This window comes from Heterodontus francisci, chromosome 14, assembly GCF_036365525.1.
Source record: "Heterodontus francisci isolate sHetFra1 chromosome 14, sHetFra1.hap1, whole genome shotgun sequence".
In the NCBI taxonomy this organism is placed as follows: domain Eukaryota; kingdom Metazoa; phylum Chordata; class Chondrichthyes; order Heterodontiformes; family Heterodontidae; genus Heterodontus; species Heterodontus francisci.
This window is the reverse complement of record NC_090384.1, coordinates 47,442,665-47,457,527: the sequence shown is the minus strand read 5'-3', so window position 1 is coordinate 47,457,527 and position 14,863 is coordinate 47,442,665. Positions and strand designations below refer to the sequence as shown.

General features: G+C 44.6%; 1 protein-coding gene and 1 long non-coding RNA gene across 6 annotated transcripts in view; one reads left to right on the top strand and one right to left on the bottom strand.

Annotated features, from left to right (window-relative positions):
• myrf (myelin regulatory factor) overlaps window positions 1–14,863 on the bottom strand; it is a 368,359-nt gene that overhangs the window by 4,596 nt on the left and 348,900 nt on the right. For all 5 annotated transcript variants that reach the window (XM_068046165.1, XM_068046166.1, XM_068046167.1 and 2 more), the window contains one exon: window positions 12,271–12,345. In XM_068046165.1, coding sequence (XP_067902266.1) covers window positions 12,271–12,345 — 75 coding nt within the window. The remainder of the gene's footprint in view (window positions 1–12,270; window positions 12,346–14,863) is intronic.
• Window positions 1,916–14,863, top strand: part of LOC137377023 (uncharacterized) — a 50,505-nt gene continuing 37,557 nt past the window's right edge. The window contains exon 1 of the long non-coding RNA XR_010976342.1: window positions 1,916–2,080. This is a non-coding gene — a long non-coding RNA (uncharacterized lncRNA). The remainder of the gene's footprint in view (window positions 2,081–14,863) is intronic.

The window sequence follows — 14,863 nt, the reverse complement described above, 5'->3', positions numbered from 1 at the left end:
AGAGATACAGCACTGAAACAGGCCCTTCGGCCCACCGAGTCTGTGCCGACCATCAACCACCCATTTATACTAATCCTACACTACTCCCATATTCCTATCACATCCTCACCTGTCCCTATATTCCCCTACTACCTACCTATACTAGTGGCAATTTAAAATGGCCAATTTACCTACCAACCTGCAAGTCTTTTGGCATGTCGGAGGAAACCGGAGCACCCGGAGGAAACCCACGCAGACACAGGGAGAACTTGCAATCTCCACACAGGCAGTACCCAGAATTGAACCCGGGTCGCTGGAGCTGTGAGGCTACGGTGCTAACCACTGCGCCGCCCTGTAAGAGGGCCAGCAGACAGCCAAGCCATTAAAGGTGGATCTTGGGTGCTTGCCAGCACTATGCTGCCAGAAACTTCAATACCTGATAGCTGTTGGGATTGGGTAGTGACCAGGCTCTCCATATGGAGGTCACATCCTGTGCCCTCTTTGGCCCCACATGTAAAGTTTTAAAAGTAATTTGACCATATTTGGCGGTCCAGGCTACTTCCCTGGTCTGGATCCTCTCATGCATGCTGGGCCCACTTGCACCATTCTAGATGCGAATATTCCTCATTTGACAGCAGCAGCAACCTGTGTAGTGAGTTCCTTGACCAGCTCACCACCTCTACTGGCCTTGTAAGGGGCAGGTAGAAGCTGAATGGATTTCCCATGAGATTGAGACCCTTTTCCTATGACATTCTGCCAGATTCCTATAAGAATCGCTGAGGAAATATAACCCCAGGATATCAGAGAGCTGAAACTGATTTATATTTAGGTTAATAGGGACTTGGGAATATCCCGTGTGCAGGATAACAGAGCTGTGGTTTTATGTAAAAGATAGCAGAGCGGTTGTTCTATTTAAGATAGCAGAAGACTGGAAATGTTCTATATCCAGGAATAACAAAGCAGGGATTGTTTTATATGTATGATAACAGGCTGTTGGGAAGGTGTTATGTCAAGGATAAGGGAGTTGGGACTGTGATATTTCAAAGTGTAAAGGGAGTGTTTTATATTTAGAATATCAGCGAACTCGATTGTGTTTTAAAATAGGATAAATGGTATCAGACTGTTTTATAGTGGAAAACTGCTCAGGAATGACCTGTCCAAAATAAGCAGGACAAATCCAATCCAGTCAATTACAGCCCCAACAGTTTACTCTCAATCATCAGCAAAGTGATGGAAAGTGCCATTAAGTTCCGCTTGATAGCATTGTCACTCACCAATAGTGTGGTCACCAATACTCAATTTGGATTCCAGCAGGACCACTCGGATCCACATCACTTTACAGGCTTGGTCCAAACATGGACAAAAGAGCTGAATTCCATACAGTGTCTTTGACGTCAAGGCAGCATTTGACTGAGTGATATCAAGGAGCCCTAGTAAAATTGAAGGCAATGGGAATCAGGCTGGGGGTGGTGGTGGCAGTGGGTGGGGTGGCGAAACTCTCCACTGGCTGGCATCATACTTAGCACAAAGGAAGATGGTTGTGGCTGTTGCAGACCAATCATCTCAATCCCAGGACATCAGTGCAGGAGTTCCTCAGTGTAGTGGCCTAGGCCCAACCATCTTCAGCTGCTTCATCAATGACTGCTGACTTGGGTTGCATTAGAGTGCTATAGTGGAAGTTTGGTAAATGAGGATAATTGAGGGTTAATTTTATCTTAAATCTAATCTGTCTTTTATTTAGTAGATCAACTTAACAGTTGCTGTTAAGGTTGGGGAAGGTGAGTTTTAGACCAGCTTTAAACAGTGTTCACTCAGGCTCTGCTTGCAGCTGCACCTTGTTAATTAGAGAATTTGTTTAAACCAGTTTTCAGGGGGCGAGAGTGAGTCAGTATAAAAGTGAGCCATCCTACAGTGCTGACTTTGTTTGCATTGGAGTGCTGACTTGGGTTGTAATAGAGTGCTATAGTGGAAGTTTGGTAAGTGAGGAAGTTCGGTGAGGAGCTCTTTTCATTTCCTACCTGTCCTCAGAGTGAGAGGAGCCCAGAACTTCCAAAGCGCACAGCTGACTGGGAGAAGACTCAGAGGGCAGAGTTCCGGACCGGTAAGTATAAAAAAAAAACTTACCTCTGGTTTAAAAAAAACTGAAAGTGACGTCACAGGAAAGCTGTGACCTGATTGGCTGGTAGGGAATTTTTTTTAACTGAATTTGAAAATAAAACATTGATAAAAATTGATTAAAACCCTAATTAACTAATTAATAAGTAGAGTAACTAAACCAGAGGGAGGAGATTACTGTATTTAGTTAGCACTTAATATTTATAGTAGGATTCTAGCACTAGGGACCATATAGTTATAACAATTTAGTAAGGATTTAATAAGTATTTATTTATTTCAAATTAATTTAATTAGTGTTAGAAATGTCAGTTAGAGGGGTGAAGTGTTTCACCTGTGAGATGTGGGAGGTCCGTGACGCTTCCAGCGTCACGGACGACTACATCTGCAGGAAGTGTACCCAGTTGCAGTTCCTCACAGACCGCATGGATCGGTTGGAGCGGCAACTGGATGCACTTGGGAGCATGCAGGTGGCAGAGAGCGTCATAGACAGGCGTTTTAGAGAAGTGGTTACACCCAAGGTGCAGGCAGATAGATGGGTGACTGCTAGAAGCGGCAGGCAGTCAGTGCAGGAATCCCCTGTGGCTATCCCCCTCTCTAACAAGTATACCGTTTTGGATACTGTTGGGGGGGGATGGCCTATCAGGGGAAAACAGCAGCAGTCAGAGCAGTGGCACCATGGCTGGTACTGTTGTTCAACAGGGAGGGACAAAGTGCAGAAGAGCAATAGTTATAGGGGACTCTCTAGTCAGGGGCACAGATAGGCGCTTCTGTGAACATGAAAGAGACTCCAGGGTGGTATGTTGCCTCCCTGGTGCCAGGGTCAAGGATGTCTCTGAACGGACAGGGGGCATTCTGAAGGGGGAGGGTGAACAGCCAGACATTGTGGTACACATCGGTACCAATGACATGGGCAGGAAGAGGGATGAGGTCCTGCAGGGGGAGTTTAGGGAGTTGGGTAGAAAGTTAAAAGATAGGACCTCTAGGGTTGTAATCTTGGGATTACTCCCTGTGCCACGTGCCAGTGAGGCTAGAAATAGGAAGATAGTGCAGCTAAACAGCTGGTGTAGAAGGGAGGGTTTCAGATATCTGGACCATTGGGATCTCTTCAGGGACAGATGGGACCTGTACAAGAAGGACGGGTTGCATCTAAACTGGAGGGGCACAAATATCCTGGCTGCGAGGTTTGCTAGCGTCACTCGGGAGGGTTTAAACTAGTGTGGCAGGGGGGTGGGAACCAGAGCAGTAGGACAGCAAGTGAAATAAATGAGGGGGAACTAGTAAATAAGGCCAGTAAGACTAAGAGGAACAGCAGGCAGGGAGATGTTGCAGAGTACAGCGGGACTGGTGGTCTGAAGTGCATTTGTTTCAATGCGAGAAGTATAACAGGTAAGGCAGATGAACTTAGAGCTTGGATTAGTACTTGGAACTAAGATGTTGCTATTACAGAGACTTGGTTGAGGGAAGGACAGGATTGGCAGCTAAATGTTCCAGGATTTAGAAGCTTCAGGCGGGATAGAGGGGGATGTAAAAGGGGTGGGGGAGTTGCATTACTTGTTAAGGAGAATATCACAGCTGTACTGCGGGAGGACACCTCGGAGGGGTCGTGCAGTGAGGCAATATGTGTGGAGCTCAGGAATAGGAAGGGTGCAGTCACGATGTTGGGGTTTTCTACAGGCCTCCCAACAGCCAGCGGGAGGTAGAGGAGCAGATATGTAGACAGATTTTGGAAAGATGTAAAGGTAACAGGGTTGTGGTGGTGGGTGATTTTAACTTCCCCTATATTGACTGGGACTCACTTAGTGTTAGGGGCTTAGATGGGGCAGAATTTGTAAGGAGCATCCAGAAGGGCTTCTTGAAACAATATGTAGATAGTCCAACTAGGGATGGGGCTGTACTGGACCTGGTATTGGGGAATGAGCCCGGCCAGGTGGTCGAAGTTTCAGTAGGGGAGCATTTCGGGAACAGTGACCATAATTCCATAAGTTTTAAGGTACTTGTGGATAAGGATAAGAGTAGTCCTCGGGTGAAGGTGCTAAATTGGGGGAAGGCTAATTATAACAATATTAGGCAGGAACTGAAGAATTTAGATTGGGGACGGCTGTTTGAGGGTAAATCAACATCTGACATGTGGGAGTCTTTCAAACGTCAGTTGATTAGAATCCAGGACCAGCATGTTCCTGCGAGGAAGAAGGATAAGTCTGGCAAGTTTCGGGAACCTTGGATAACGCGGGATATTGTGAGCCTAGTCAAAAAGAAAAAGGAAGCATTCATAAGGGCTGGAAGGTTAGGAACAGACGAAGCCCTTGAGGAATATAAAGACAGTAGAAAGGAACTCAAGCAAGGAGTCAGGAGGGCTAAAAGGGGTCATGAAAAGTCATTGGCAAACAGGATTAAGGATAATCCCAAGGCTTTTTATACATATATAAAGAGCAAGAGGGTAACTAGGGTAAGGGTTGGCCCACTCAAGGACAGAGAAGGGAATATATGTGTGGAGCCAGAGGAAATGGGCGAGGTACTAAATGAGTACGTTGCATCAGTATTCACCAAAGAGAAGGACTTGGTGGATGGTGAGCCTTGGGAAGGGAGTGTAGATAGTCTCAGTCATCTCATTATCAAAAAGGAGGTGTTGGGTGTCTTGCAAAGCATTAAGGTAGATAAGTCCCCAGGGCCTGATGGGATCTACCCCAGAATACTGAGGGAGGCAAGGGAAGAAATTGCTGGGGCCTTGACAGAAATCTTAGCATCCTCATTGGCTACAGGTGAGGTCCCAGAGGACTGGAGAATAGCCAATGTTGTTCCTTTGTTTAAGAAGGGTAGCAAGGATAATCCAGGAAATTATAGGCCGGTGAGCCTTACATCAGTGGTAGGGAAACTATTAGAGAGGATTCTTCGGGACAGGATTTGTTCCCATTTGGAAACAAATAAACTTATTAGCGAGAGGCAGCATGGTTTTGTGAAGGGGAGGTCATGTCTCTCTAATTTGATTGAGTTTTTTGAGGAAGTGACAAAGATGATTGATGAAGGAAGGGCAGTTGATGGTATCTATATGGACTTCAGTAAAGCCTTTGACAAGGTCCCTCATGGCAGACTGGTACAAAAGGTGAAGTCACATGGGATCAGAGGTGAGCTGGCAAGATGGATACAGAACTGGCTCGGTCATAGAAGACAGAGGGTAGCAGTGGAAGGGTGCTTTTCTGAATGGAGGGATGTGACTAGTGGTGTTCCGCAGGGATCAGTGCTGGGACCTTTGCGCTTTGTAGTATATATAAATGATTTGGAGGAAAATGTAGCTTAAAAAAAAACTTACTAATCAGACTAGTGATACAGCACTGAAACAGGCCCTTCGGCCCACCGAGTCTGTGCCGACCATCAACCACCTATTTATACTAATCCTACACAAATTCCATATTCCTACCACATCCCCACCTGTCCCTATATAGGGGCAATTTATAATGGCCAATTTACCTATCAACCTGCAAGTCTTTGGCATGTGGGAGGAAACCGCAGCACCCGGAGGAAACCCACGCAGACACAGGGAGAACTTGCAAACTCCACACAGGCAGTACCCAGAATTGAACCCGGGTCGCTGGAGCTGTGAGGCTGTGGTGCTAACCACTGCGCCGCCCATTTGTGGACGACACAAAGGTTGGTGGAGTTGAGGATAGTGATGAGGATTGTCAGAGGATACAGCAGGATATAGATCGGTTGGAGACTTGGGCGGAGAAATGGCAGATGGAGTTTAATCCGGACAAATGTGAGGTAATGCATTTTGGAAGATCTAATGCAGATGGGAAGTATACAGTAAATGGCAGAACCCTTAGGAGTATTGACAGGCAGAGAGATCTGGGTATACAGGTCACTGAAAGTGGCAACGCAGGTGGATAAGGTAGTCAAGAAGGCATACGGCATGCTTGCCTTCATCGGTTGGGGCATAGAGTATAAAAATTGGCAAGTCTTGCTGCAGCTGTACAGAAATTTGGTTTGGCCACACTTAGAATATTGCGTGCAATTCTGGTCGCCACACTACCAGAAGGATGTGGAGGCTTTGGAGAGGGTACAGAGGAGGTTTACCAGGATGTTGCCTGGTCTGGAGGGCATTAGCTATGAGGAGAGGTTGGATAAACTCGGATTGTTTTCACTGGAACGACAGAGGTGGAGGGGCGACATGATCGAGGTTTACAAAATTATGAGCGGCATGGACAGAGTGGATAGACAGAAGCTTTTTCCCAGGGTGGAAGAGTCAGTTACTAGGGGACATAGATTTAAGGTGAGAGGGGCAAAGTTTAGAGGGGATGTGCGAGGCAAGTTCTTTACACAGAGGGTGGTGAGTGCCTGGAACTTGCTGCCGGGGGAGGTGGTGGAAGCAGGTACGATAATGATATTTGAGGCATCTTGACAAATACATGAATAGGATGGGAATAGAGGGATACGGTCCCCGGAAGTGCAGAAGGTTTTAGTTTAGGCAGGCAGGCTTGGAGGGCCAAATGGCCTGTTCCTGTGCTCTACTGTTCTTTGTTCTTTGTTCTTATGAAACAATCCTGAACCCATCCAGAGAGATTTTTGAATTGAATGTGTTCTTCTGAAACAAAGTGTGAAGTAGCTACATGCTGGGCCATTGTTAGTCACCACAGGGAAGATCTGTGTCTCCCAACAGAGGCAAAGGTGTGAAACCATTTTTGACTTTAAAAGTAGCTCTCTGGAGAGAGGAGGGAGACCCAGGAAGAAGCATCACCAAAGCATGTCCAGCTGAGAGCTGGGAGAAAATCCAACAAGCCAGAAAGAAAGGCACCCTGCTGCAAATTCTACCTTTCAAGTTGTGCAGCAGTGAATTGCAAGTGATCCTCTGCCTTCAGACTGAACTTTCAACCAACAGAGAAATCTACAAACACCTCAGGCCTGCAACTAAAGAGAACTTGACCTCAGAGTTCAACAGGTTTACTGTGAACCTGAAACTCTACCTCACTTCAAGCCACTTACCTCTTTTCCTCTCTATCTGTCGTGTGTGTGTGTGTTTGTGTCTGCACGCGCAATCGAGTCAGAGTGACTGGGTGCAGTTGTGACAATTTCAGGATAAGGCATATTGCTCAATAAATAATTAATCTTTTGTTTTATACCTACAAGAAAACATGTTGCTGTCTGTTTATTTGACAAATAAAACACTGTTATGACCAGGTGTGGAAGGAGTCTCCGGCTCCCCTTTCGCCCCCTTCTCTGGTTTGACCACAACAGGGTTTATCCTTTTTACAGTGATTGAACTACTACCTCAGTGAGCACTTGCTCCTGTTCCGCTAATATATAATTGCCAAAGAGCCAATCAGACAGGTTGGCTTGAGTTTAAATGAGAAAGATATAACTTTATTATCCTTAACGCTCTAAACCAGTTAAAATTACTAAAATACAGTATGCATCCACACACATTCACACAAGAGTCATACACACACACAAATAGATTACAGAGGGAAAAACAGACTTGGGTGGTTGGAGTCACATGACATTCCCAAACCTCTTTGTTGGGCTAATGAGGCCCTTCTGGAATCTTCTGAGATTCAAGGTGCCACACCTTAAGCTGTTCAGTCACACTTGGAGGGGGTTGGCTCTTTCAAAGTCAATGGGTGTCGATGGCTCTTGACAACTGTGTTAAAGCTACTTCAGGTAATTTAATCAGAGAGCACCGCATTGTTCTGGCTAGGTTGAATCAGTCATGTTGTCTCCTGTCTAATCCTTTGGTGTTTCAAATGTAAATGTCAGTGGCCATCTTGGCTGCCAGACTACTCTTTTTAAAATAAGTTATTTGTAAGAATTTCCAGCAAAAGTTTAAGGCAAGGTTCCAACCAATGAAATTAATATTTCCCATTTGCCATGTAGGGTTTTCATGACAGCACAAAGGTGTAAAACCCAAACAACAAAAACACTTGCTATGGTCAGGTGGGAGATGAACAGTGGGAACAACTCACCCCCCCGCCCCCCGCCCCCCCCTCACCAGATTACCATAATATTACCATCACGGAATTCCCAACCATCAACATCCTGTGGGTCACCATTAATCAGAAATTTCACTGGACTAGCCATACTTATATTGTGCCTCCAAGAGCAGGTCAGAGGCTGGGTATTCTGCAGTGAGTAACTCACTTCCTGATTCTCCAAAGCCTTTCCACCATCTACAAGACACAAGTCGGGAGTGTGATGGAATACCCGCCACCTGCCTGGATGGGTGCAGCTCTAACAACACTCGAAGCTCAACACCATCCGGGACAAAACCGTCCTCTTGATTGGCACCTCTTCCACCACGTTAAACATTCACTCCTTCCACCACCAGTGCACAGTGGTAACAGTGTGTAGCATTTACAAGATGCACTGCAGCAACTCTTTTTTTTTTTAAATTTGTTTCATGGGATGTGAGCATCACTGGCAAGGCCAGCATTTGTTGCCCATCCCTTATTGGCATTGAGAAGGTGGAGGTGAGCTTCCTTCTTGAACCGCTGCAGTCCATCTGGTGTGGGTACACCCATGGTGCAATTAGGGAGGGATTTCCAGTATTTTGATCCAGTGACAGTGAAGGAACGGCAATATACTTGCAAGTCAGGATGGTGTGCGGCTTGAAGGGGAACTTGCAGGTGGTGGTGTTCCCATGCGTCTGCTGCCCTTGTCCTTCCAGGTGGAAGAGGTCACGGGTTTGGAAGGTTCTCACGAAGGAGGCATGGTGAGTTGCTGCAGTGAATGTTTAAGGCGGTGAATGGGGTGACACCAAGCAGGCTGCTTTGACCTGGATGGTGTTGAGCTTCCTGTGTTATTGGAGCTGCACCCATCCGGGCAAGTGGAGAGTATTCCATCACACTCCTGACTTGTGCCTTGTAAATAGTGGACAGGCTTTGGGGAGTCTGGAGGTGAGTTACACACCACAGAATTCCAAGCCTCTGACCTGCTCTTGTAGCCACAGTATTTATATGGCTGCTCCAGTTCAGTTTCTGGTCAATGGTAACACCCAGGATGTTAGTGACGGATTCAGCGTTGGTAATGCAGTTGAATGTCAAGGGGGGATGGTTAAATTCTCTCGTTGGAGATCGTCATTGCCTGGCACTTGTGTAGTACGATTGTTACTTGCCACTTATTAGCCCAAGCCTGAATGTTGTCCAGGTCTTGCTGCATATGGACACTGATTGCCAGTATCTGAGGAACTGCGAATTGTACTGAACATCATACAATTATCAGCGAACATCCCCACTTCTGACCTATGATGGAACAAAGGTCATTGATGAAGCAACTGAAGATGGGCCTAGGACATGACCCTGAGGAACTCCTGCAGTGATGTTCTGGGGCTGAGATGATTCTCCAACAACCACAACCATCTTCCTTTGTGCTAGGTATGACTAGAACCAATGGAGAGTTTTCCCCCGATTACTATTGACTTCAAATTTTGCTAGGGTTCCTTGATGCCACTCAGTCAAATGCTGCCTTGATATCAAGGGCAATGACTCTCTCCTCACCTCGATTTCAGTTCATTTGTCCAAGGCTTCTTCGATTGCACCTTCCAAACCCGATCCCCTACCACCTAGAAGGACAAGGGCACCATGTGCATGGGAACACCAGCACCTGCAAGTTCTCCAAGTCATTCACTATCCTAACCATGAAATATATTGCTGTTCCTGCATTGACACTGTCAAAATCCTGGAACGCCCTCCCTAACAGCATTGTGGGTGCACCGACACCACAAGAAGGCAGCTCACCATTATCTTTTCAAGGGCAATTAGGGATGGGCAACAAATGCTGACCTTGTCAGCAATGCCCACATCCCAATGAATGAATTAAAAAAAGGATAAGAGAAAGCTGGGCATGTTTATATCCAGGATAATTGGGAGCTGGGAGTGTGTTATATAGAAAGAACTTGCAACTTTACACAACTTAAGGAAATCCCAAGTTCCTCAGTCAATTAATTAGTTCTGAAGCATAGTGACTGTTGTAATATAGGGAAACACAATAACCAAACTGCACACAGCAATGTCCTACCAACTGTAATGACTTAAATGACCAGATAATCTGTTTTAGTGATGTTGGTTGAAGGATAAACTTTGACAGTACAGCAGAATTTCCCTGCTGTTCTTCAAATAGTGACATTGCATACACCTGTGGACAGATGGAGCCTCAGTTTAATGTCTAAATGACAGTGCAGCAATCCCTCAGTACTCCCCTGGAATTACGGCCTGAATTATGTGCGGAAGTCCTGGAGCTTCTGAGTCAGGCGTGAGAGTACTTCTAATGAGCAAAGTTTGATATATACAGGATAATGGAACTGGAGGTGTTTTATGTTTAGGATAACCGGGAGCTTGAAGTGTGTTATATCCAGTATAGCAAAGCTAGGAGTGTTTTACATACTGGATTATAAGGGATTGGGAATCTATCATATATAAAGTGTGGTAGTCAGGGTTGGGAGTGTGTTATACACGTGAAATGGAATAGGAGGTGTTTTACATGTAGCATAACACTGAGCTGGGCTGGTGTTATAAAAAGTGATTAAAGGATGATTAGACTATGTTATAGACAGGATAGCAGACAGCTGGGATGGAGCTGAATTTGTGTTAGATACAAACTGTGCTATATTTATGTTAAAGCTGGCACAATGATTGGAAGTGGGATTCTGCCTGCAGTTGTCTATACATTGAGCTCCGAATTTTGATCTTGTCACCATGGCTGTTGTGAAGCAGAGGACAAGTATCTCCACTGTTCGAGGAAAACATTTGATGTAAGCAAGACTTTTGTTTTGGAGGTCCTTTTATTGTTTTTAAGTTGAAACAGTCCATTCCGTTGCCACCTTTTTACTAGAGAGCAAGGAAAGGGAATGGCACTGAATCCAAGCTCAGTTGACATTCCTCAGGCTGTAAATGGAGGCCCGGAGGCTCATGGAGCGTAAGGGCCATAGGCAAACAGGTAGACTGGGTGGCACAGGGGCCCAGTACCACGAGCTCTGTACTATTAAGCCAATTCACAAGTCTTCCACTTGACTCAAACTGGATTGCTGTTGGACTGTTTAATACAAGGAAACTTATAAATTGCTATGGAAAAATGTCTTACTAGTGTAATTGAGTTACAACTTATGGCATTGATCAGAAATTCCATTCCCCAGAGGATCAATATTTATTTAAGAATGAGAATTGAAAGAAAACTCGTAAATATGAAATTTTAAAAAATCCACCAGCACAAGATGCCTCCTGGTGGTTGAACATGCACATGACCCCTGACATTGGTGAGTTCCCGGTGTCAATAAGAGCTGTTGTGTTGGGGAAGGGGGCACTTAGAGGCAATCAACTGCATTCGCACAGGAAGGGATAAGTTTGGAGGTAGAGTCATCCTGAGATGCTCTACTGAACTTTCCAGCAGCTGGGTGCAGAGTGGCACTGGTCTGGGCGACTTGGGATTTAATCATCCATCTGGCCTTTTGCCCTTTCAGGGTGGTTTACATGTAGCATAACACTGAGCTGGGCTTGTGATATAAAAAGGATGAAACCCAGTCAGAGAAAGGTGAAAATATCTGGCAGTTGTTCATTTCCAACTTGTTTAGATGGCCTGAAGGATACTGTGTGTGTATTGAGCAAGTTTGCCAGAAATTGCTCTTTTTGTGATTTTTGAAAATGTAATGGTACATGCAAATGCAACAGTAGCTGTAGTTAGTAATTTAGTCACCAAGAGTTCCCTTCAATCCTTCACATCATATCAATTATCCTTCCAACCACTAAGGTTATGATAAATCTGGAAGTAGTGATGAGGTGATTCCAAGCTTGAGTTTTAAAGGCCCATTGAATGTGGGAGGAGAGAAGAGCTGAATGAGGTAAAGAGTTCCACAGTTTTGAAGTCCTGGGACAGAATGAGTTACAAATCAGAGACAGTGCAATGAGTCTTAATTTCAACATAGTGAGGATGCAGAGAGAAACAGTACACTGCAGTTTTTCTCAATTATCATGGGGAGGGGATAGGCAGAGAAAAGATGTACAGAACAGTCCATCAAGAAACTAGATATGAGGAATAGAGCCCATGTTAGAGTGGGAAACAGTTCAATGATTTTTGATTTCAACATGGTACATGAACCAGGGAAATCATGTAGGATGGTGATTTTTGAACTTAGAAGGAACACAAGATTGCAAATGCTCTTCAGCACTATGTGTTAGAGTTTCACTTGATACTCACCAGATCAGTCACACGGAAGTGATAGGTGATGTCGTAGTATGGTGCAACCATCAATGGCCATTTATGTATTGTTCCCTGTGGTAGAGAGTGGAGAAAGGAATGGTAAATACAATGTTAATCATAATGAGATTTCAAGCCCTATTTTTCTGTCTTTCTATATTATCAACTACTTAATTCAGAATTGTTGGTTTCTTTACCAAAAAGTTAGCTGACCAGATTATGGTATCATTCTCATGTAATGAACCCATGAGACAATGTTACCCAACAAAAATTGGCTAGTGCAATGAAATCTGCAATTTTACCTGTTCAATGTTGAAGTGCTAACAAAACCCAGTCAGTATTTATATTTTTAACTTGGGGAATATGTCCAAAGCTTTATTGTTAATCACGATTGATGTTAACAGGTGGTTGGAAGAACCTTGGCATAGACTTGCTAACTGACAAAATATGCATGGAACTCAGAATAGCTCCTTGTTAGGATAAAATAGAGAAAATGGAATTCAGCCCAGCTTCAGGAAAAAAATCCTCACTGAGACAGCACAGCCAGGAACTTAGGTGAGACACTTCAAGGCAATGGTGTTCAGGCAGATTCTTCACAGAATAGTTAGTGCAGAAGGAGGCCATTCGGCCCATCATGCCCACACTGGCTCTCTGAGAGAAATTCCCTCTGTCCCATTCCCCTGTCTTCTCCCCATAACCCTTCATATCCTTCCTTTTCATATAACTGCCTAGTTCCCTTTTGAATGCTTCAATTGAACCTCCCTCCACCATGTTCTCAGAAGGTGCATTCCAGACCTTAACCACTCGCTGCGTGAGTTTTTCCTCTCACTTTTGCTTCTCTTACCAAATAATTTAAATCTGTGCCCTCTCGTTCTCGATCGTTCATGAGTGGGAACAGTTTCTGTCTATCTGCTCAGTCCAGAACCCTCATGATTTTGAATACCTCAATCAAATCACCTGTCAGCCTTCTCTTTTCCAAGGAAAACAGTCCTAACTTCTCCAATCTATCTTCATAACTGAAATTCCTCATCCCTGGAACCATTCTCGTGAATCTCTTCTGTACTCTCTCCAATGCCCTCAAGTCTTTGCTCAAGTGCGGCGCCCAGAATTAGATGCAAGGCTGAAGAAGTGTCATAAACATAGAAACATACAGGAGCGTGAGTATGTCATTCGACCCTTCGAGCCTGCTCCGCCATTCATTATGAACTATGACCCCTGGTTCTGGACTCCCCCACCATTGGGAATATCCTTCCTGCATCCTTGTTCTTGTACTCTATGCCCCTATTAACAAAGCCCAGGATACTGCATGCTTTATTAACTGCTCCCTCAACCTGTCCTGTCACCTTTAATGACTTATCCACATATACATCTAGGTTCCTCTGCTCCTGCACCCCCTTTAGAATTGTGCCCATTTATTCTATATTGTCTCTCCATGTTCTTCCTACCAAAATGAATCACCTCACATTTCTCTGCATTGAACTTCATCTGCCACCTGTCTGCCCATTCCACCAACTTGTCTAAGTCCTTTTGAAGTTCTACACTATCCTCCTCACAGTTCACAATGCTTCCAAGTTTCATATCATCTGCAAACTTTGAAATTGTGCCCTGTACACCAAGGTCTAGGTCATTAATAAATATCAGGAAAAGCAAGGGTCCCAGCACTGACCCCTGGAGAACTCCACTACAAACCTTCCTCCAGCCCAAAAAAATCCATTAACTACTACTCTTTGTTTCCTGTCACTCAGCCAATTTTGTATCCTTGTTGCTACCGTCCCTTTTATTCCATGAGCTACAAATTTGCTCACAAATCTGTTGTGTGGCACTGTATCAAATGCCTTTTGAAAGTCAATGTACACCACATCAACAGTATTGCCCTCATCAACCCTCTCTGTTACCTCCTCAAAAAACTCCAGCAAGTTAGTTAAACATGATTTTCCCTTAAGAAATCCATCCATCCATAATTAGCTCACATTTGTCCACGTGACTATTGATTTTGTCCCGAATTATTTTTTCTAGAAGTTTTCCCACCACCGAAGTTAAACTGACTGGCCTGTAGTTGCTGGGCTTATCTTTACACCCTTTTTGAACAAGGGTGTAACGTTTGCAATTCTCCAGTTCTCTGGCAACATCCCCAAGTCTAAGGAAGACTGAAAAATAATGGCCAGTGCCTCTGCAATTTCCACCCTCACTTCCCTCAGTATCCTTGGATGCATCTCATCTGGTCCTGGTGCTTTATCCACTTTAAGTACAGACAGCATATCTAACACTTCCTCTTTACCAATTTAAAACCCCTCTAGTGTCTGACTTACCTCATCTTTCAACATTGCCTAGGTTGCATCTTCTCCCTTGTTAAAGACAGATGCAAAGTATTCATTTAACACCTCAGCTATGACCTCTGCCTCCATGTGTAAATCCCCTTTCTGATCCCTAATTGGCCCCACTTCTCCTCCTACCACTCTTTTACTATTTATATGCCTATAGAAAACTTTGGAATTTCCTTTAATGCTAGCTGCCCAGTCTCTTCTCATGCTCTCTCTTTGCTTCTCTTACTTGCTTTTTCACTTCCCCTCTGGACCTTCTATATTCAGCCTGG